Source organism: Pagrus pagrus (genome assembly GCF_965226575.1).
Source record: "Pagrus pagrus genome assembly, chromosome: 13".
Classification (NCBI taxonomy): Eukaryota; Metazoa; Chordata; class Actinopteri; order Spariformes; family Sparidae; genus Pagrus; species Pagrus pagrus.
Genome location: NC_140197.1, coordinates 14,875,128 through 14,896,861, shown reverse-complemented (window position 1 = coordinate 14,896,861; position 21,734 = coordinate 14,875,128). Strand labels below are relative to the sequence as shown.

Genomic DNA, 21,734 nt, shown 5'->3' with positions numbered 1-21,734 from the left:
CGTTTCTCACAGACACACACGAACACACACAGACCTTCTGACTGCGTCTCTCTGATAAACTCCCGTCTCTGTGGAGTTGATTTTATCTAATCCTCTCTCCCTCTGCCAATGTTGTTACAACGTTTTTAACCCTTTAACCTCTGTCTGTCTCAACCTGCCTCAACCTCAACACTGATGCCCTCATCATTTACTGACTCCTGCTTTGATCTCAGAGTTTCTTTAAAGGAAAAAATCCACTCTCTAGCGCTTAAAAGTTGCTGAGTAATGACATAAATTAGTCTTTTCTTTTTCTGGTGACAGCGTGATGTTGCATCAGGATATTTCCAGTACAGCTAAGATGGAGTTTAATAGGTGAAATCGGAAATAAGGATCAAATATTGGTGCCAAAATCAAAGAGTGGATTCTTTCTTGAAGCAGCAATCAGCAAAGATAAATCTAGTATAGAAGAGGCAGAGATGGTCTTTGGTCCAGTGGCATCCTGGGAAAAAATAGAAGTTATAACATCACAGCTTACTGTTTCCAGTGGATTTTCTCCGTTAATGCCTGCTGTGTATGTGCTGTACATGTATACAGTACATACACATTCTCTGAATGTTCCTGCTTTTCATTAGTGAACAGTAATTTAGGGGATTTTGATGGAACCAGACAATAATTCACCTCTTTGCTCACCTCCTGACCTCTTATCACCTCTGCTTTTAGGCCAATAATGAGAAGGAGGACAACCGCATGAAGAATGTGCCCGTCCCGGTGTACTGCCGTCCTCTGGTGGAGAAGGACCCCAATAGGAAGGTGACGACCGTTTTCTGTCATATGAACAACCGTAACTGTGCAGTTGGGCAATTTTACCTGATCTGCTGCTGCCTTTTAAGTTAGATTGAGTGACCTCTGTGTTTTAAAGGATTAGTTCAGATTCATTGAAAACTCACAATTACACAAACTAACCGATTTAGGCAGCTGTAGACCAGAAACTACCGTATATTCTGAATACTTCAGTACCTCAACAGCCAGTCCTCTACAGCGTTGGATGAGTCTTTGAGCCACACTGAGTTTAAAGAGCATTCTTGACCTAAGGACATGTCATAGTAGGAATTAAGCACTTAGTCCATCAAAGGGCACTTACAGGGACGGCTAGTGAAAGCAGAGGGTCAGTCAGGCTGCTTTGGGGTGACATTAGGCCAAAAATTCAGCATAAATGTGTCCCAAATAAGATTGCAAAGTCTCTTTGAGGCCTAATGCTTCATCACCCAACGTGTAGGGTAAACTGGTTCAGAACATGGTCTTTGTTTGTGAGAAACTCACAAGTGTCCGGGTGGCACTTCAATCCCTGATTACATATTTTTAAATTATTTGTGTGTGTGTGTGTGTGTGTGTGTGTGTGTGTGTGTGTGTGTGTGTGTGTGTGTGTGTTTGTGTGCGCACATGCTTGTAGTTGTGGTGTGCAGCTGGGGTGGACCTGACAGGATGGAGAGTCAGCAGTCAGGAGTCAGTACCGGCCAAAGCACTGTCAGGCAGCAGCGACCCCCTGCACGCTGAGGAGGATGGAGCGGGCAGGAAGAGCAGCCACAGCTCCCCAGAGAAGAGGAAGGTAGGCAGACTCGGCTAAAATGTATCACAGATGTGGAAGAATCACATGTCAGGGATACATTTTTAAAAAAGTTTCCATGGAGCATAATTCATTAAACCCCTCAGAAATACGATTTCTGTCCTTTCTCAGTTAGTCGTGATTGTGTTAAAACCCTGTTGCCTCCTCTCTCCCTCCCTCCCCTGCTCACCCAGTCGAAGGAGCTCCAGGAAACAGACACGATGAGCAGTCGAGTGTGGATCCTCACCAGCACCCACTCTGCCAGCAAGGTGGTCATCATCGACGCCAACCAGCCAGGCTCACTGGTTGACCAGTTCAACGTCTGCAACGCTCACGTGCTCTGCATCTCCAGTGTGCCAGGTGAAAGTTCCCGTCAAACCCCCCATAGTTCTTCTGAATCTGTATGTTGAAGGGAATTACTTTTTACTCAAAGTCTCTTATATTAATATTATCTCTGAACTATACAAAATAAAAATGCAAATTGTCATTTCTTATTTACCAGTGTTTAATATCCAGTTATCAGATTGTAAATCAACAGCTGTATCTGTAAATCGTCATCAGGTTGTTGTTATTAATTCAGAAATGTGTGTTAATATGTGTGTGTGTGTTTGTATCCAGCGGCCAGCGAGAGCGACTATCCAGCGGGAGAGATCGTGTTGGATCCAGGTGACGGTGGAGCAGGTGGAGGAGAGGACACCGGCAGCGTGGAGGGCATGCTGGCTGGTATCACTCTCGTAGGCTGTGCCACCAACTGCAGCGTTGCCCGTAGCAACTGTTCCTCACGTACCGACACTCCCATAATGGACAAAGGACAAGGTGGGCACATCCTTAACACTCCCTTCATCTTTTTGTTATCATAGAAATGCGTCAAACCCACCAGTTTGTTTATTTATTTCAATGCCGGTTGTGCTTCAGCCCCCACTGCTCCCCCCATGAACGGGAAGATTCACCCCGCCCAGTCAGCGGAGGAGGCCACCGAGGCCACCGAGGTTCCTGAATCGACGGCAGGCCAAACAGAGCTGGGACCTCCAGGACCGTTCACCGAGCATGTCTTCACCGATCCCCAGCCTCGTCCAGCAGACGGCTCTGACAGGTAGGAGCTACAAGCCCTGTCCTTATGAAGTCAGTCATGAGGAACGCATGGCTAAATAACTGTGTTTGTCGTCCGTCCACACAGGAGCACAGGTCAGTCCAAAGAGGAAACTTCTCACACTACAGAGTCAGAGGACGGAGGCGAAGACACCAAGAACTACACCAGCGTGGCCCCCACTATGTGGCTCGGGGCCCAGAACGGCTGGTAAGTCTTTCAGCAGAACTCCGCACAACTTCTGGAGACACACAATACATAAAACCCCACAGTGCAATCATTTCCGTACCTTGCTCACAGTGCAAACTTATATTTTGAGACCTCTTTAATTTTACAAGAAAAGATCCCACTCTGGATGGGAAGATTTCCAGAAAGAGTGCTTGTACCTTCCATCTAAGATGCACATATGACGATATATAAATATCATGACAATGCTTCTTTTGAACTCTGTATGCAGTCTGGTTTTGCTCTGGAGTATCTTGCCTCTGTTCTCCCTCAAGGCTCTACGTCCACTCAGCGGTTGGAAACTGGAAGAAGTGTCTCCACTCCATCAAACTCAAAGACTCTGTGCTCAGTCTGGTGTAAGTGCCGACGACGGTCAAAAAGCTAAAATTTTTCTTTGTGGATTTCAGTCACTCCAACAGTTTCTGTCTACATTCTTAATTGCAGGCATGTGAAAGGTCGTGTGCTGGTTGCCCTCGCTGACGGGACCCTCGCCATATTCCACAGATCAGAAGGTATTTTGTTTGTTTTTTAATATTTGTTTTGACAGAGCTAACATACAGCAAACTTCTAGTTGGTCCCAGGAACTAAGAAAAACAGCCTTGAGTTTCAGCGTTGCCATTATTTAGAACGAAATCACCAAAACTGTCTCCAGATGTCTTTTGTTTAGACTATATTAATTATTATTCTGTGTGTGTGTCTGGTTTTGACAACAGACGGCCAGTGGGATTTGTCTAACTACCACCTTATGGACCTCGGTCGACCTCATCACTCCATCCGCTGCATGGCTGTGGTCCATGATAAAGTCTGGTGCGGCTACAAGAACAAGATCCACGTCATCCAGCCTAAGAGCATGCAGATCGAGGTGAGTTTGAATCCAACAATCAGCCTTGGTCTTTCGTGTAGCAGCAATTTCCACTGACTATTTTTTAAGTGAAATAATGAGCTGATTTCCTGCTCTGTAGAAGTCCTTCGATGCCCATCCCCGTAGGGAGAGTCAGGTGCGGCAGCTGGCGTGGATCGGCGACGGTGTGTGGGTGTCGATCCGGCTAGACTCAACCCTGCGTCTCTACCATGCACACACACACCAGCACCTCCAGGATGTGGACATTGAGCCATACGTCAGCAAGATGCTGGGTGAGAGTGTGATATTAGGATATATTAGCGTTTAACTTGATTGTTTATGTGACATATCTGAATTTTTATTTTGTGTTTTGTGAATATTTTTGGTCCCCCTCTGTATTGTGTCAATTCACAATATAAGTTACACTTGTGAATTAGAGAAGGTCTAAACTGTACTCCTTAATTTACAGAGACCCAACAGTCCCCCATTAGCAAGAACTTGGAAACAGTGGCGAGAAAAAACTGGCAAAACAACAGAATCAGTGTTATTTTCTACATAACCCTAACCCTTTGTAATCACCAGCATTTTGATCGGTGACTTTAATTTAATTGAATAATTTTGACTCTAACAGACTCTGGTTGTACTTCACAGGCACTGGCAAGCTGGGCTTCTCTTTTGTGCGAATCACAGCACTCCTGATTGGTGGAAATCGTCTCTGGGTTGGAACTGGAAACGGTGTGATCATCTCCATCCCACTGACAGAGAGTGAGTTTCTTTTATTCAGCTTGCAACAATAGTGAGCGCCGTTTAAAATAAAAATCCAAACAGTGTCTGCCTGATGGTAACGCGTTTCTCCGTGGATTGAGCGTTTTGATACTTTAATAGTATTTATGTAGCAACTAGACCTGCTTTATAATCAAAGATCCAAGATCCCCTTGAGGCAAAGTTAATTATTTTGGAGCTTATAACCTTTATTGAGGTAGGACAGCAGTGACACTTAGACAGTAGGGGGGAGAGAGCGAGAGGAAGACATGCAGCAAAGGGTCGCAGGCCGAAATCAAACCCAGGCTGCTGCTGAGGACTCTGTACATGGGGCCCTTGTGCTACCAGGTGAGCCATCAGGTTGTTCCTTGTTTGTCTGTTTTGATGTAATTCAGCAGGATATCTCAAAAACTTTTCAACAGAAGTAATACGTTTTAGGCGTGGATCTGAATCCAGGAGCACCACCATGTGGTTACTCCACATTTTGTATTTAGATCACTAAATCATGACGTGTAGGACGAGGTTCTATTCCTGGATTCCTGAATTTGAGGCAAATGAGACATACCTCTGCACATTTTTTACTATTTAGATCTGAAAATGAGCTAATACTGTAGAAACTAACAGCAGCTTCAAACACAGCCTCACATACTGCGGTGCTGTTTATATGTATCCTTCTTTAGTGTACATCCTCTTCTTCCCTTAAACTCCCCGTCTTTCTTTCCACCTTCCTGTCTCCCCTCAGTGGTTTCACCTCTTTAATGACAATCTCAGTCATAACTGTTACTGTTACTCTCCTCTTTCTCCTCCACTCTCCTCCAAACCTCCTCCTCCTCCTCCTCCTCCTCTGATAGCGGTGGTCCTTCACCGGGGACAGCTCCTTGGTGTGAGGGGTAAGTGGGAGCGCTCCCTCCCTCCTGCTGTTGTGATCTACCTTTTCTCACCCAGTCAGACCTTTATGTCCTAAGACTAAAGTGTTCTGTTTCTTTAAGTAGTTAAGATGTGAATGGAGACACAAATCAGGCACTCAGTTAGTCCTCTTTTATCTGTGAACATGAAGCTGAAGGCCACTGAAAGCATTCTGTGTGCAATGATTTAATGTTTTACTGTTTACTCATTGGTTGCTTTGCATGCTATTTATAAATCAACAGTCATTGATGCAATAAATGACTAAAAGATCATTTTGTATGTAAGCAGATCCATTGCATGCAGGAGGTGTGCTTCAGCTGTCTTTGAAATGTTCTGAAAACACTTCTTATTTTCAGTTCATCTGTGGAAATACTGTATGTGGATTTTGTGGGTGTTTTTTCTGGATTTTTTTTTTTTTTTTCCTGCACCATGCTTCCAAATATGATTTGCAAAGGAAAAAATCCTGGTTGGTTAGTGTCTTACCGCTGGGTTTCTCCCCTCTCAGCCAATAAGGTTTCTCCTACATCGTCCAGTGGAGTGATCCACGTGTACGGTGACGACGGCTCTGAGAAGAGCACCGGCAGCTTCATCCCCTACTGCTCCATGGCACAGGCCCAGCTCTGCTTCCATGGACACCGCGATGCTGTCAAGTTCTTCGTCTCTGTCCCCGGTAGGCACAAAGCCCGTCTGCCTGTCTGCTGATATTACAGACTGTTCACATTTTCTAGTCTTTAACCTCTTTTGTTTTTTGATGTGTGTGTGTGACAGGCAATGTTCTGGCCACCCTGAACGGCAGCGTGCTAGACAGTCCGTCAGAGGGTCAGGGCTCAACAGCGCCACAAGAGACGGAGGCCCAGAGTGTTCATAATGTGTTGGTGCTGAGTGGAGGAGAGGGCTACATCGACTTCCGCATAGGTGAGCAATCGCACAAACTTGACACCGCACACACAGATTAGGTAAAGCTGTGTAGCGCTGAAAACACCCAAGCTGTGTCATTAGGGACACAGGGTGTAAAAAAGATAAATATCTGTATATTTAGCAAAATCTATTAAGACTTCCCATAAAATTTCAAAATACAATAATGAAAAGTTGATGTTTGTTGATAGCAGTGCTGATGTTGCTGTACTGGCTCAGTTGACATAATAAAAGCAAAATTCTATGTAAAACAAAACAAATACAATGTATGAAGTTGAAGTGTTGGTCTAGAAAATACAGAAAAGACAAAAATATACTTTAACATAATATCATCACAATAAAGCTTATCATTGGTAGAACAACTCTTAACTTGTGTGTTTCCCCAGGAGATGGAGAGGATGATGAGACGGAGGAAGGAGAGACCGCCGTCGTAGCTTCGCAGATGAAACCTGCCGTTTGCAAAGCTGAGCGGAGCCACATCATCGTCTGGCAGGTGTCTTACATACCCGAGTGACACCTGGATCTGCTTTAACACCTCACCCACTCATCTCCTTAAAGAAATCTCCCTCCTTCTCCCCCGAAAAGCTTCCAGCCACCCAAAACCTTGTAATTATCCTCCGGTCATGTAAAAGTTCCCCCTCTTGGCTCTAAAACGACCCTCGAAGCCGTATATCGTCCCCTTGTAACTATTATATCCCCTCCTGCCCCGTCACCTTGTAACTTTAATGCCTTGTAAGTACCTCCTCTGATCTAGTAATCTGCCTGCCATCCTGTTTCTGTCCCACCCAGGGCATTGTAACTATCTTCATGAGCCTTGTAACCCAGCCTCATAACTACCTCCCTCCTCTGTATCGATCTTATATTCACCCTGTAAGCACACTGTATCTGCTCCTATATTTACCTCAATTGTCCTGCATCTGCCCCAGAGTTACTCCTCCTCCTCTTCTTCTTCCTCCACTTAGTTTGTCATCTGTGAAACCTCCACCTCGTCTTAAAGCAAAGCCCCAACGTGCATCAATTGTACCAAAAGTAAAAAAGAACAGCAGGTACAGAAATTATGAATGACAACACTGACTTGCATTTCCACCAGAAATCTGTCTGATTTTTCTAACAGCCAATCAGCAATGCATATCCATTTGTGCCATGATGTGGAGCCTGTCTAAATGGAGTTAATGGATGCAGATGTCAGGTGTTTATGGATCAATCTTTGACTGTTTGTGAGAGAATTTAAATCCAATGAGAGCATACAGTACAGAAGTCTTGTTTTGGCTTTCAGATTGTAGTGGATGGTAATTGGGTTTGTGAAACACTTTAGGGTAAGTGAAGGTACGACGACGTGGAATAAATGTAAAGTTGCATCGAATTCAGCATAGAAATCTGAGCTTTTTGAGCCGTTACTTGAAATATTTTGCATCCAGTCCTGCAGTCACGTCATTTAAAGCGGTTCGATTATTGATGTTTGCTCATTTTCTACCCTGATTTAAGAAAAACCCTCTTGACTTAGTGTGCGGCAACAGACCCCAAAAGACAGGAAATATCTGGTGCAGCTGCCTGATGTAAAAGAGACATGCTGGAGTCGTGTGAACAAGGTTATTAAAGCAGTCGAAGGGGGTCAAGTGTAATGTGTCGAGGGTTCAGTCCGAGACTCCTCTCTCTCGTCTGACTGGCTGTTGATCAGACGGTTCGGTGTAAAGCAGGTGACCAGTGAAGTGTCGTCATCATGTGTACAGGGATTATTGTAAATCTCCAGACACACTGAAGCCCATCCTCTTTGTTCAGTATGGAAATTCATGCATTGATCTCTATCTGTGTGGATTAAATATTAAACATATTTGTGTGCTGAAAAAACGTACACTTGGTGTGTGGATGTCTTATTTTACAAAAAAGAAACATAACTGATTAAAGTTTATAATTTATTGTTTTGGACAATTTTCATATAATTTCGTACAGCATCATGGTATTTTAGAAAAGCCTGAATGTGACAAAAGTGGCAACTGGTAAAGTGACACTTTTGTCGAACAAAAGAAGACATTTCAGCGCCGTTCCTCTTTGATTTGAGCCTGAAATGACGTTTCAACACCATAATCAGAGCGATGTGCGTCTTAAGCTTTAGTTAATCATATTTCAAAACTTCTACCCTTTACATTCAAGTAGTCCCAAGTGATTTGCTTTAAACCAATACAGAATTTGAATAAAAAAAAAATTTAAAAAAAGGTACAGGAAACTGAACATCATGACTGTAACAAGGCAATAATTGTGTTAGTGTTGTTGGTTAATTCTTCCCATGTTGTTGGGTTTTCATTGCAAGGACTATTACAGGGGAAACATGCACATTTTGGCTGATCTTTCACGATCATGAAAACTGCAAAGAGTTTTGCAAGTGACAAAAAACAGGATATTTGCATGATGTGCAAAATTCAGTGAGAACTGCATCCAAAACAAGATGAGCTGGTAAACAATTTATGACATTCGGTGATTTGTGTAAACTTAAATACCTTACACACACGTTTCCTGTACTCTTAAATAGAAATGAGTGTGGGTTTAAATTCAACTATTCAACCTTATGAAAAATATGAATCGTGACCTTTTATTGCTCCACATTCCAAGCTTATTGCTCAAAAACTGTAAACATGATCTAGTGTTCTGCACTAAACAAAAACTACAATGGAAGAGAACTGTCAGTTTACTGATCAAGTTATTGCTCACTTAGTGCACGTCTGCTTTTTAAAGACATCTCACCTCAGTTAAAAAAAATGCATTTTATGAAAACAGCAGCAGCAAGACAGCAATGAAACGTCCTCTCCTGTGTGGCTACAAGCTACTAAAGCCAAAACAAAAATATTCATCAGAGGTATGATGTCATCCGTCTTGTAATGACACATATAAAAGAACACAGGATGGTGTGGTGCAGCACACGCAGACCTTCAGTTGTAGATCCAGTGGCTGCTGTTGTCCTCCCAGCAGTGAAGCTCGTTCTGACGAAACCACAGAGGGATTTCCTTCTGGGCGCTCTCCACCGAGTCGCTGCCGTGGATCACATTCCTGCAACGTCCACACAACCATGTTCAGGACAGGATCGACAGAAACTAAACATAACAAAAGCTGATCGACGCATAACAGAAAGGAATAAAAAAAACAATCCATTTATGATGATGATGGCTACAGTGACATTACTTTGACACTTTTATCTGCAAGTTTTCGAGTCGGAGAATTAATGAGACTAGTAAATTATTAGGAGAGAAGAAGAGGGATCTGAATCTTACCTGCCCACTTCCACACAGTAGTCTCCTCGGATGGTTCCAGGCAGAGAGTCTGCAGGGTTCGTCTCTCCCAACATCATACGTGCTGTCTTGACCACGTCCAAACCCTCCCACACCTGAACAAACACAGAAAATGGACATGACCAGAGCATGCAGAACAATACTGTCTCAACATGAGCTTCTTTGCTTCAGTCTTTTCATTTATAGATCTATAAAACAACAAGTGATTAGTCAAAAGACATCCAAATCTCTGAAAGCCTGTAATGTCATGTGGTCACGCGTGCAGTAGGGAGAATCTCACCATTGCTACGATTGGTCCAGAGCTCATGTAGCTGATCAGATCCCTGAAGAAAGGCTTACCCCTCAGGTCCCAGTAGTGATCCCTGAGAAGACTCTCAGATGCCTGACACACAAGAGAGACGTATTAAATTAAAATGTCAAAAATATAATTAATGTATTATATTAGCCACGATTATATATTTGGACCGTTTTGGAGTATGAAGGGAGAATAACAAGACAGACAACCCAAATACCTGCACAAGTTTGAGGCCCACCAGCTTGAACCCTCTCCTCTCAAAGCGGCGCATGATTTCGCCCACCAGTTTCCGCTGCACGCCATCTGGTTTGACAGCGATGAAGGTGCGCTCATTCACACCAGTCCAGCCTAGAACACACGGTGAAAATGAAGGTAAAGCCAACAACAATGGCCACCACACACGACCCAGAACAGCTTGCATGCACCTTGGTACAGACTAGGGATGCAACTAACGATTATTTTCACCGTCAATTAATCTGTTTATTATTTTCTCGATTAATACATTTTGTTGTTTGGTCCGTGAAATGTCAGAAAATGGTGAATAAAGTCAGCGTTTCCTAAAGCCCAACATGGAGTACTCAAATGTCTTGTTATGTCCACAACCCAAATATATTCAATTTACTGTCACAGAGGAAGAAACCAGAAAATAGTCACATATAAGAAGATGGGATTAGAGAATTCTCATGTTTTCCCAAACTGATTAATAAGTCATCATAATAGTTGGTGATTAATCTGATAGTTGACAATGTATGTATGTTGTATGTAGCTGACAGGTGAGTTGTGCATGCCTGTGTCACACTCTTCACCCTGTGGATACACACATCGAAACCATCCCATGCAGCAGAGCAAACACAGGTTTGAACTATACATGCGTCACCACAAATGTTGCCTGCTATCTGTTAGTTTTACGAGCCACTGATCGATTCACACATATCACTTTCAGGCCTCTGCCAGAAGACTTGCGTTGGAAAAATCTAGTCCCCTCACCCAGCAGGGAGTATGTATGAACCCTACACTTTCACAACACTTTTTTGCCACAAACCTCTCACTCTTAGCAGGCTGGATCTCACTCATTTTTTGCCTTTATTTCATCTCACCAGATTCTTCAATCCTCGCATGTTTAACCACCAAATCTCCAAGTTCTTGCAGATCTCTGCGTGACCTTTTTCTCGGCCCCATTGCAGCTCTCCTCCTGCAGGCAGCAGCCTATCAGCGCTCACAGGCTCCACATGAATCCTGGAGGCACCAATGGCAGCGCACTACCACAGGAGCTATTAATAGGACGATGAATCAACTTATTTCACAGTGAGGAGGACATATGCTGGTAGCTACATAAAGTAACGTTAGCCACGTCAAATGTAACGCTAGGGGAGTCACACGCAGACAGTTTGAGTATTAATAGTCACACTTCAAAGCCGAACGACTCTACTCTGCCTCTTTTTAGCATTAAATTAGTTATGAGCCCACTCAAAGTTACCGGAGGCTGACAGACAACATTGTTTCACCGGTTGACTCTGCTCCTCTTCTAGCTAGCCGAGGTCCGGTGAGTCTCCTGCTCACACATGGTGGAAACTGTGAGCATAAAATCCAGAGAGACACTCAAACTGAATGATACGTGAAGTACAAACAGATAAAACACCAACCTGACTGAAAGAAGTAGGCGAATATAGACAGAAACAGGCAGATCATTGTGGCCGGTGGACGGAGCACACTTGAGCAGGGAGGGAAGGAGGACGTACGCACGCACGTCAGCACGCACGTTGCTTAGGAACGCTCCAAAGCGCGGGCACGTGGCGCGAATCATGTGCAAAATGTGTGGAAGCCGAGAAAAGACAAAAAGTTAGAAACGATTAAATGAAACTTTGATTTATTATTTTGCAGAGTGTTGGTGATTGCCATATTTACTTTTGACATAGTGCTGCTTTGTGGCTAAGTCATTCATATGTATTTTAAAAATTAAAATACATATTTACATATTTCATTTCTATTCTTGTTTTTATTTCATAAACTGATTTTTCTTTTTTCCCCATCTCTATCTGCAGTTATTAATTTATATATTTTATATTTACACTCTTTGTGCTGTTGAACCACTTGAATTTTCTCTATGGACACCAATAAACGCTTATCTTTTCTTATTTTGTCTCAACTGTTTCATTAAATAATGATGCTCTGTTCTAGTAGCTAAGCCTTAACTTGCTGTAATACAATTTAGGCTACAGCTGTGCTGTGCTCCCAAATTAAAATGCAGACTGTAGACAGGTTTTGTCAGGCTTATATTTAGCACAGTAGTTAAGTGAGCTGTCCTTTGTAAAATCACGATAGGTGCCAGTTACGCTTTGATTCAAGTCTAATTTGGGTGATTAGCTAGATGTTAGCACTTATTAGAAAATTATTAAGTGCAGGAGACATTCCTTGCTCAATTTGTTGGGAAATTTGACAAGCCTGCATTCATTAAAATAGTTTGCCAGCTACTGTAGGACCAGAAAATGAACCACGGTGACATAACATTCCCTATAGACTAAATACATAGGTCACCCTGTGTCAGGGATGCAGCTTTGTAATTGTTTTGAGTGTTTAATCTGAGACCCGAACCCTGAGCATGGACATCAAGAACACTGTAGAAATATGAATGTAGAATCTTTAGTGACTCCTACAGTATTTAAAATGGTAGTACAACATTTAGCAACAAATGTAGGCTACTGCAGATTATTACAAGCTGACAAGCAGGTCCTTTTTTCTGGTGGAACAAAAAAGTTGATTTCAAAGTGTTAAAATATCAGTCTGCAGTCATATCTGTTAAGTGTTTACTGTTCATTCCCAGTGCTATAAGGCTGTAATTACCTCAAAGAAGTAGTCTATAAAGTACTCAATAAGGCAGGCACAAAGAATGACAATCCAGTGATCACAGCTATATTTGATCCCAAATTTTATATTTACCACATCACACAGATACATTTACATAGAGAGGCCTGCTTCAGATGAAAATAGCAGAGAACTGATTATCCAGTATTTAGCCAGACATTTAGGCGAGGGCTTCCAGTGTACTTGGACAGAAGAAGTTATGACTTCTGTTAACACTGATTTTGTCCAAAGTGTCCAAGATTTTCGTCTTCTGAACCAGGAGTATCACACCGCTGTCCCCTCTGTCCTCTGCCTCTGCCTCTCTTGTTCCTGCTTGTTGAAATAGTCTTTGTTGAGCAGGGTGTCCCTCATTAAAGGCAAAGCCGGCTCCTCGGCCAATACGCGGCCAAATGCTTTCTTGTGTTCGGCCAGCATCATGGCGCGGAGCAGGGGAGGGAAGGGGACGTACTGTACGGGCGGCTCAGGGAGTGGTTTAAAGTCCTTCAACTGCTGCTCCATGTATTTGGGAACCTGGCGCCAGTCATGGTACATCACCTTGTCCACCTCTTTGACCTCACTCTCCTTTTTTCCTGTGAAAGAAAAAAATGCAATATGTCAGAATGTTGTTTCAAAGTGTTTTTCACTCTAAATTTCCATTATATGTTTCACTCTTTTTGAACCCCAAAAAGGACACACAACATCAGTGTTGCGTTATAAACCAATAAACAAGGTCCAGGCTTACCTTTGTAGGTGAGGACCCCCCATGCTTTGCCATGATCCATGTTCTAGAAATCACAAGAATCAGGTGTCATTTGATTACAGATGCCAAACCAGTCATGTTTATCACTCAGGTCTGCACTTAGACTGACATCTCTCTCACCTGTGCCGTGTAGTCCACCTTGACCTTGGTGATCTCCCAGTAGCTGGGCTCTGGGTGGTCCTCCAGCCAGGACTTGCGGGTAAAGAGGCGACCGACCCCGAACATCCTCATGCCTGCCAACACAGAGAAGAGGCGACTCTCCCTGCGGACATCCTGCCAGGTCAGAACAGGCAGCATCTTCCCTGTTAGAGGCCGCCTCATCGTCTCATAGTCCAGGGCGAACTTCTGGGACTCCCGCGGCCGGGACTTGAGCTCCCGGTACGCCCGGATCTTCCGGGCCATTTCTGCTATGAGGCGAAGTCGCTTTTTCTTCGCCATGTTTGATGTATAGGAGCTGCTCCTCAGTCCACACTGGTCAGTGTTTGTTCTGCAAGAGAATACAATGATTCATGGAAGTTTTATCTTAAATTAATAATTGATAATTCACGTAAAGCTGCCATCATGGATTGTCAGTGGAGAGCATAAAACATGTTCTGGCCATGGACCCATTACTGGTCCTGATGGAACGAGGCTACCAACCTGTTAGCTACCGTTGATGCTAACAACACATTATACAGTCGCTTCGTACAATTATGCCAACAAATGTCTTTTAATTTACTTTAGATGAGATATCGACAATGCTGAAACTCCGCAAACACCTGAAATTAAAAATACCTCAATGTCCCACTTCCACTTGACCTCCGCAAGCAACGAACACTACTTCCGCTCACTTGGTCCGACCGCGAAGAATTCCGGGTGAATACGCCAGTGCCTTCTTTTGTTCCGCATGAGGTAAATTCAGTAGAAAACTGAAAACACATCAATAATTATAGCTACAGGTGCCGAGTAATTACATAAAATTGCTATTTAATAATCTTTAAATAATTTCTGCATAATTTCCAAATACGTGTTAAATCAAAGGCTAGTGCTTTGCGTTTGATGTAGTCTCCAAAATTGTCATTACTTTAATAAATTACAGTGTTGGCCTTTGTACTGATTTATATTATTAGTGAGGATTTTTGAGGTAAAATAAAAACATCTGGATAAATAGAAATAAAAGTGAAAAGGCATAAAACAAACAAACAAACAAAAACAGATAGTAAAATGTTAATAAAAAAATAAAAACACAAAATCCTGAGTTCAAGTCACTCCATAGCAGCACCATCGCCAAAACCCTCTAAAATGTTCCTATCAATTGGATTTTTTGATGTTAGATTTATTCTGCTAACTGTTCAATATAGCAGTTATATTTCTGTACATTTTATGAAGGTACAAGTGTTTCAGAGCATTCTCCACTCTGCTATGAATACAATAAAAATATAATTTTATATTGATTACATGTGATTTTTGACACACAAAAAAAGAATGTTACTTGTGTTTCAGTTGCTCATTTCACTCAGGAAATGTTGTACTCAAAAAGAAAAATATCATATTCCAAGTATTTCTAAGCTTTTTTCATTTTTCTACTGATTTAAAGTGCTGCTGCAATATTTTATGTCGAATGAAAAGTTTAAAAAAGCAATTCAAACTTAAAGCATTGAAGCTGACCCCTAAAGAATTTGACATTTTGAAATTTCCTTGGTACCAGTTTCCGTAGTAATTAATAACACATCCAGTCCTTTGTGCATATTTAGCATTCATTTATTTTCAGCTGAAAATCATGCTGATAAGTTATACAGAAAAAGGCGAGTAAAGGGCTTCACATACAGTATTATTAATATGACATGTTATAGAAGAGACACTTAGATTTTTTTTTCTATTTACAGTATAACAGTAAGAAAAAGTGCTTGGATGCATCGATGTGAAGACAAATACTGTGAAATAAGACAGAGAATTCATCTGCTGTACTACGGCTAACCTCTTGGTGGCTACATTACAAGATCTATAGGGATCAATCTGAGTGATCATTACACAACTGGACAGAATTAAGTGTGTCGTGTCACACTGACACTACTCAGGACTAATGAGCATGGTCCTCTGGTGCCTTCACCACTGTCGTCGTGTCTGCGCCTCCATCATAATATCCTAAAACACCCGTTACTTCTGAAAACCATCATCACATAAGATGCTTGTGTTGCATAGTACCTTAAGTCTTTGTGTGCATCTACTTAAACCAAGACCGTGAGGAGAGAAAGTGATCAAACACCGGTGACTGAGGCAGCAGTTGGCATACTGTTTAACTTCAACACCTGGGTCAAACACTACTTTAATATCTGTATAATTATGGTTTGTTACTCCAAAGAAACTAAAAACTAAAATTATTTACATATCTGACCCACGGGTATGATCCCCTCCTCAGTCATTCAAGATTAGTTAATACTTAAACTGATCTTAACACCACTCAGCCCATGTTGACTTGAAAGGTGACTGTAAAAATGTTTTTTTAAATGAGGTTCAGTACATCCACAGAACTGTGTCAAACCACTCCTGCAGCATAATCCACATTTTAACTGTCCTTTCATGTACTTGATATATTCTTAAATATGTAGTCATGACAAAATATGGCTGAATCTGCAGCTTCAGGCTATAGTGCAACATGTAAACTGTGATTTTAGCCATGTTTAAAAGAATATTGTTAGAAACACACCAAGCATATGCACAGAGAGCTGAGAGGTAAGCCATGCTGCAGGAGCAGTGTGAGAAGTTACAATAACTATATTGAAACTAATTTTCTGCTGTGAATAATTTCATGGGGAAACAAGGAACTTTTTACAGCAATCTATTTGGCCAACGGGCTGAGCGTTTGATACTAAAAGGTTTTTCTTAGAGGAAGAGATGGAAAAAAGGCCTTGGAAACACCAAAAGAACACCCTTGCATAAAGTACAAATGAGTTTAACATTAAAACTGTTCATAATCTCATATTTTTTCCAAGAAACTAGGAATTTAAAAAGTATTACATAATGATAAGGTGTAACAGCGATGGCAATTTACTGTGTGACAATGTGTGGCAGTCTCTTCTGAGTGACATACTGTCTCGTGATGAGATTTAAAAAGAGCTACACTAAATAACAATGTATACTGCCTTACTTACATCTTTTAGAAAATAGGAAATCCATACTTTAGTTCATAAGGATTCAAAAAGAGATTTTGAAAAGCTGGTGACAGATGGATGTTGCCATAAATATAACATATTCAACTTTTTTCTTTTTCTCAAGAAACAGGAATAATCTGATGAAAAATCATAGGTGCATTAGTTGTTCGGAGTATTTTCATTTTTGGAGGACTAAAAGTACATTCAGGTTCATCCCACCACCTTCTAACATTTCTTAAGTTTTTGATCTGTCTTTGCTTTACAGCTGTAACCTGTGTGTAAGAAATAAAGACTATGACCTATGGCGTGTCACTTCCTGTCTGTCCCACTCATGGGACACTCTTCAACTGATTCTCACTTTGGCAACCTAACAGAAAATAGCAGATGCCAGTAAAACAGGTAAAAGATTACTTTGATAATGCACTGATATCATTTAGATTGAGAACAATATACAATATCTGCATACAAGATGAAAACACAGAAAAAATCCAGTCTCTCATTTTTTTTTTTTAAAACCCCCTTTTTGTAAATATGCCACGATGACCATCAGAATTTGGCCACACATGACTTCAGTGTTAGACTGTACAGGCTGTCCCTGCATCTGCTCACTAATCCCCATAGACGCATGGCAACAAGTTATGCTTGCTAACAAAACAACACCACTTTTTTTCACTTATTACCGAAGCTGGTTTGGATACTGAATGTATGATGAGCATGAAGACATCTGAATGGCATGAGAGAAGATCACAGTAAAGACGTGCAGGCAGTAATACCGCCATCACAGTTTTCCTCCTACGTACCACTCCGTTACTTTCTTCACTACTGGACAACACGGATGTTGAGGAAAGTTTGCGGCAGGTAGGAAACACTAGATTAGATGCCTTAGGACAGTAACGTCTACCAGTGTTTAAGAGGAGGTAGGATTGGAGCCGTCCAGTCATGTCCAGCGGCATCTCTTCCTCTGACAGGCTTCGGGGTCAGACGTACAACCCTCTGAGTCACTCTCAGAGGACGACGGTCCAGCCAATGGGGGGACGGACAAGCATGAGGGGCGCTCAGGCTCTTCCGGGGTTTCCTCTGTGGCACCACCATTGAGACTGAGCACCCAACCCAGTTTGTTGTGGAGCAACTGACGAAGGCCTGGTGGCAGTGGCAACACGTCCAGGGTGTCTATACAGTCCGGCAGCAGCTGGCGAAGGCGAGCACAGCAGAGGTAGAGCAGGGAGGTGGGTGCAGAGCAAGATCTGATCACCTTCATGCTGCTCTTTGCTGCCGTGGAGCACGCCATCGGATAAAACCTCTTATTCTGTAGCTCTGTGGCAGCAACACCTAGATCAAGAAAACATAAACAGAGTGTTTATGTTCATGTGTGATATCTTACTACAATGACTTTCTGTGGGGTAGTTTGTACAGTCCCCACTAACAGATGTGTACACAGATATGCTTCATACATATGGCCATATGGGTCAGGTTCTCCACTTTGTTTTTATATAAATAAATAAATAAATAAATAAATAAATATCAAAGACATGATTCAGGCAAATTTTTAAGGTTCGTAAACGATCCAATATGCCAGACCAGTATCAGTCAGATGTGACAGATTCATGTCAAATACTTTCTTTGTCAATGTAATAAAATTCACATGCACTCATTCAAATCACACCACTCATGTTTAGTGTTGCAGTATTCTTGGCTTGCCCTCACATGAAAACAATGTTGACAGCGGGGTACAGACCGTTGCCATATTGGGCAATATTATCAGTAACAACCGTGTCAACATTGTTTTAATCCATCTTGTTAAAGGCTCATTGCAATTCAATTCAATACTAACCTATACACTTGCGATTCTTGAAGAAAGTGAGTGTGCCGTGCCACGTGTCCAGATGGACTCCGATGATGGATCCCTGTCCAAACCGGGAGGAGAAGTTCATCTTGTCTCCTTTATGATGCAACAAGCCTGTCAAAAAGAAGTCAAATATTGACTAGAAGTCTAACTTTTACAGTAACTATTGTGAGAAGTTACTGCTACATCATAGCATGTTGTGCTAAGCTTACCAGTGTAAGACAGACCCCAGCTGTCTGTATCTTTTCCCAACAGGCTGCAGAATGTGTGTCTGTATTTGTCTAGATTGACATCAGAAGTGCCGATGCCAACCATCTGTGAAGAAGTTAACAACACTTTAGAGACAAGAAACCCTTTCTCAGCATGAATTCATCTTTTGTCTCACACAAAACATTTGCTCTACCTTTGTATGCCTTTAGAAAAGTTCATTTACATAATAAGAGCAGGTCAACAGAGCTGAGGTTTACCATGTCTGTTCCATACACTGGGGACGTCATCTTGATTTCCCAGAAGTGCTGCCCTTCGGCCAGCTCCTTGGAGCCACGGATTGCTGCTGTACCACAGCTGTATTCAGAGTGGAAGTTCACTTTGCGATTGTCGCAGCTCAGTAATGTTGCTGTTGATCGGCTGTTGGCATCCCACACCCAATCAAACTCTGAAACAACAGAAGTCATTCCATTATCTCTTTATTCAAGGCTAACGATAAAAGAAACTGACATTTTACCTTCAGTCAACTAGCAAAGAAAAAACTTTATTCATATAATCTGTATGTGAACAAATCACAGAGCTCGGTTAAAGATAACAAAATTGTTGTTGTAACTGAAATAAGATCATTTAACATATCAGCTTATAATGAAATGCAGCAGTTGCCTTGTACCTTGGTCATCTTCCCCACAGTGGCAGTCTTTCACTTGGTGAAAACCTCGCAGGCGAGGGTTGTAGCTGGTGTCTGCCTGTGAATCGCAGCCACAGTAGGACTCTCCGGTGACAGGCACTGCACTGGGGACTGGAGGGACCATTACTGCTGAAAAGTCTGCCTCGGAGTCTGAATCACTGTACTGGAGAGCAACAATATAGATAGAAAGACCAAATGCAAATGTCAGCCGCACTTCTTATGTAACAAGACGGCGCTGCCTCTCATGTCAGGCTGCTAGAATTGGGCACTGGATTGGAAAATATATGCATCTCTGAAATTTGATAGTAAAACGCAGGCATTATGTTGAATTCCTTTCTGTAGAAACAATATTTGTGTTGATACAACGCATGCAAACAGCAGACATTAGTATCAACAAACACACACTGTTTATTATGGCCGTAGGCAAATAAGAGGCTGTTAGTTTGACTTGGCTTTCTGAGGTGAATTTTGCCTCCTCATGATGACACATCCAATCTCCTCCCTGGAGTGTAAACAAGTGGCATCATGTGACACCAACAAATCTTATCTGCTCAGAGCTGTAGGTCCGTGGAAGACAACAGCCACTGTATGCTTACCTCTAGGCGGTCGTAGCTCCATTCTTCACTTTCAGAGGCCAGCACAAGCGCCCGGGCATCAGCATCCCGCCGTATCCCACCCCAAACATATCGCCATGCACGACTGTTCCTGCTTCGCCTGGACATGGCAGCAACAGAGTCTCACCAGCAGAAGAGCCTGACAGTCGGATCAGGTTTCAATCCAGACGTTGGAAGACCAGCATCTGTCTAGTTGCTGAAATACAAAAAGACTACATATATACACATATACACACACACACATATGTTGAGAGGCATGGACACTGAAGACTTATGTGGCACATATAACCTGGATTGTTTTTTGTTGTATTTCTGGTTGTTGCTTCATGCAATCCGTGTCCTCTGAATCTAATAAGGTGTATGACATAATTTAGGGATTTCTTCATATTGTTAATCTCACCATTAACATTTGGCACATCCTTATGAGAAATATTGCCAAATGCAGTTTAGCCCACTGAGACACTTTTTGGGGCAACATTTTACCTTAACATCCCACGGACACCGACTCTCTGTAGGATGACAGTCACTTACACATCATGTAACTACTTAACTTAACAATAACTAGCAGTTAGAAGTCTAGTCCTGGCCTGTAGATCATTTCCATCATCAGTACAATTATTATTATCCTCTAATGTGCGATGCTGTTTTCCTACCTCGCTTCAGTTAGCCACCTAGCCTAGCTAACAGGGGCAGCCAGCGCTCGCACCATGGTTGAACGGCGCTGCATTAACATGTTAGCAGGCTATAACAAGGTCAGACTGCTGGTTACACATGTGTATACACCTCAACACACTGGGAGGTGTCACTGGCTATCTTGCGTTCACGGTTTATTACCCATGTCGTAAAAAAACGGTTGCCAGAGGCAGAACAACTTGGGCTAGCGATGCAGATTCAGACCTAGCATGAAGTAGCTAGTTAGCTTCGTTAGCTGCGTGCAGCTATCAGCGCTGGATTAAAGGATAGCGTTAACATTACCTGCCTGTTGTTCACAACCAGCATTCACGGGAAAGCATCGACAACACCGCAGAGACGTTGTTGCTTGAGGACACCTGCTGCTGGATCGTTTTCACACGACAACTGACTGAGTAGCTAGCGGAGCTTCCCCTTTTCCATGACCTACTTTACATTAGTCCGACCGTAAACAATAACAGGCAGGCAGTCTCTCTGCAGGAGCTCACAGCAAAGCCTCCTTCACAGCCAGGAAGTTTTCACTACACTTCAAACACTCCTGTCATCACAGCTACGGGATACTTACATGTTTTACTTAAGTAGAAGTACCAGTACAATGTCAACTCCATTACCAGTAGCAACAAAGTATTAAAGGATAGGTTCACATTTTTTCAAGTCTGTCTAGACACAATTGATCAGGTTCCTTTATGAATATTAAAACTGGTTTATCTTCCTCCTGTTCATATTGTGCCTATTAAATATCACCTCCTCAAGGACTTACACACTTGTGCACACACAAAAAAGAAAAGAAAGAAAAGTGTTCAAATGTCTGTGTGAAGCTAAGATGAGGCAGCAGGGTTAGACAAATGAAGTGGATATCTTCCAAAATATTAATTTGTCTTTTTGGTTTGAAATTGCCACTTTTTTGTTTTTGCAGTGGAGTGTTGAGGATGAGTTCAGGAGTCTTTGGGAATTAAGCTGCTCTTTAGTCTGGTGGTACAGCAGCAGATACTTCTGTATCTTTTGCCCGGTGGCAGCATGGTGAACAGACTTTGGCTGTCACATGTTATAACAGCCTTTATCGTAC

At 42.3% G+C, this 21,734-nt stretch overlaps 4 protein-coding genes across 21 annotated transcripts in view; 1 reads left to right on the top strand and 3 right to left on the bottom strand.

Annotated features, from left to right (window-relative positions):
- Positions 1 to 8,170, top strand: part of mapk8ip3 (mitogen-activated protein kinase 8 interacting protein 3) — a 28,658-nt gene extending 20,488 nt beyond the window's left edge. For 12 of the 13 annotated variants that reach the window (XM_084371530.1, XM_084371521.1, XM_084371531.1 and 9 more), the window contains 15 exons: positions 700 to 789; positions 1,430 to 1,585; positions 1,777 to 1,942; positions 2,201 to 2,398; positions 2,498 to 2,675; positions 2,760 to 2,879; positions 3,170 to 3,250; positions 3,339 to 3,406; positions 3,608 to 3,756; positions 3,857 to 4,028; positions 4,387 to 4,500; positions 5,349 to 5,387; positions 5,909 to 6,073; positions 6,172 to 6,318; positions 6,705 to 8,170. In XM_084371530.1, coding sequence (XP_084227656.1) covers positions 700 to 789; positions 1,430 to 1,585; positions 1,777 to 1,942; positions 2,201 to 2,398; positions 2,498 to 2,675; positions 2,760 to 2,879; positions 3,170 to 3,250; positions 3,339 to 3,406; positions 3,608 to 3,756; positions 3,857 to 4,028; positions 4,387 to 4,500; positions 5,349 to 5,387; positions 5,909 to 6,073; positions 6,172 to 6,318; positions 6,705 to 6,832 — 1,971 coding nt within the window. In that variant the 3' untranslated portion in view covers positions 6,833 to 8,170. The remainder of the gene's footprint in view (positions 1 to 699; positions 790 to 1,429; positions 1,586 to 1,776; positions 1,943 to 2,200; positions 2,399 to 2,497; positions 2,676 to 2,759; positions 2,880 to 3,169; positions 3,251 to 3,338; positions 3,407 to 3,607; positions 3,757 to 3,856; positions 4,029 to 4,386; positions 4,501 to 5,348; positions 5,388 to 5,908; positions 6,074 to 6,171; positions 6,319 to 6,704) is intronic. The other variant, XM_084371523.1, reaches the window with a different exon arrangement.
- A 47-nt stretch (positions 8,171 to 8,217) lies between these two features.
- Positions 8,218 to 11,650, bottom strand: nme3 (NME/NM23 nucleoside diphosphate kinase 3). Of its 3 annotated transcripts, XM_084370390.1 has the most exons (7): positions 11,538 to 11,622; positions 10,992 to 11,446; positions 10,112 to 10,242; positions 9,880 to 9,981; positions 9,582 to 9,694; positions 9,241 to 9,360; positions 8,218 to 8,378 (listed from the first exon to the last, which is right to left on the bottom strand). In XM_084370390.1, the coding sequence occupies exons 2-6, from the start codon at positions 11,071 to 11,073 to the stop codon at positions 9,243 to 9,245; spliced, it is 546 nt and encodes a 181-aa protein (XP_084226516.1). In that variant the 5' UTR covers positions 11,074 to 11,446; positions 11,538 to 11,622; the 3' UTR covers positions 8,218 to 8,378; positions 9,241 to 9,242. The 3 variants fall into 3 exon arrangements, with proteins under 3 accessions (XP_084226516.1, XP_084226515.1, XP_084226517.1); XM_084370389.1 differs by having other exon boundaries at positions 8,218 to 9,360; positions 11,538 to 11,620; XM_084370391.1 differs by lacking the exon at positions 10,992 to 11,446 and having other exon boundaries at positions 8,218 to 9,360; positions 11,538 to 11,650.
- A 1,153-nt stretch (positions 11,651 to 12,803) lies between these two features.
- mrps34 (mitochondrial ribosomal protein S34) lies at positions 12,804 to 14,344 on the bottom strand. The gene is made up of 4 exons (XM_084370556.1): positions 14,270 to 14,344; positions 13,616 to 13,982; positions 13,478 to 13,520; positions 12,804 to 13,325 (listed from the first exon to the last, which is right to left on the bottom strand). The coding sequence occupies exons 2-4, from the start codon at positions 13,931 to 13,933 to the stop codon at positions 13,021 to 13,023; spliced, it is 666 nt and encodes a 221-aa protein (XP_084226682.1). The 5' UTR covers positions 13,934 to 13,982; positions 14,270 to 14,344; the 3' UTR covers positions 12,804 to 13,020.
- An 875-nt stretch (positions 14,345 to 15,219) lies between these two features.
- spsb3a (splA/ryanodine receptor domain and SOCS box containing 3a) lies at positions 15,220 to 21,291 on the bottom strand. Of its 4 annotated transcripts, none has more exons than XM_084372374.1 (7): positions 21,234 to 21,291; positions 19,961 to 20,174; positions 19,347 to 19,527; positions 18,937 to 19,124; positions 18,682 to 18,784; positions 18,458 to 18,583; positions 15,220 to 17,955 (listed from the first exon to the last, which is right to left on the bottom strand). In XM_084372374.1, the coding sequence occupies exons 2-7, from the start codon at positions 20,084 to 20,086 to the stop codon at positions 17,564 to 17,566; spliced, it is 1,116 nt and encodes a 371-aa protein (XP_084228500.1). In that variant the 5' UTR covers positions 20,087 to 20,174; positions 21,234 to 21,291; the 3' UTR covers positions 15,220 to 17,563. The 4 variants fall into 4 exon arrangements, with proteins under 4 accessions (XP_084228500.1, XP_084228498.1, XP_084228497.1 ...); XM_084372372.1 differs by lacking the exon at positions 21,234 to 21,291 and adding an exon at positions 20,954 to 21,213 and having other exon boundaries at positions 19,961 to 20,190; XM_084372371.1 differs by lacking the exon at positions 21,234 to 21,291 and adding an exon at positions 20,954 to 21,213.
- Between the last annotated feature and the right edge of the window lie 443 nt (positions 21,292 to 21,734).

Bases quoted from the DNA above. Each gene is read 5' to 3' on its own strand.
- nme3 (XM_084370390.1), bottom strand. From the start codon at position 11,073: ATGGGGCCGAGAAAAAGGTCACGCAGAGATCTGCAAGAACTTGGAGAT. The intron at 10,243-10,991 runs GTGAGATGAAAT...CGTGTGTTCTAG, and splicing joins TGCGAGGATTGAAGAATCTG to GCTGGACTGGTGTGAATGAG. The intron at 9,695-9,879 runs GTGAGATTCTCC...GTGTTTGTTCAG, and splicing joins CTGGACCAATCGTAGCAATG to GTGTGGGAGGGTTTGGACGT.
- mrps34 (XM_084370556.1), bottom strand. From the start codon at position 13,933: ATGGCGAAGAAAAAGCGACTTCGCCTCATAGCAGAAATGGCCCGGAAG. The intron at 13,521-13,615 runs GTGAGAGAGATG...TGTGATTTCTAG, and splicing joins AGGTGGACTACACGGCACAG to AACATGGATCATGGCAAAGC. The intron at 13,326-13,477 runs GTAAGCCTGGAC...TTTCTTTCACAG, and splicing joins GGGGGTCCTCACCTACAAAG to GAAAAAAGGAGAGTGAGGTC.
- spsb3a (XM_084372374.1), bottom strand. From the start codon at position 20,086: ATGTCCAGGCGAAGCAGGAACAGTCGTGCATGGCGATATGTTTGGGGT. The intron at 19,125-19,346 runs GTACAAGGCAAC...CTGTTGTTTCAG, and splicing joins CTGTGGGGAAGATGACCAAG to AGTTTGATTGGGTGTGGGAT. The intron at 18,785-18,936 runs GTAAACCTCAGC...ACTTCTTCACAG, and splicing joins CAGTGTATGGAACAGACATG to ATGGTTGGCATCGGCACTTC.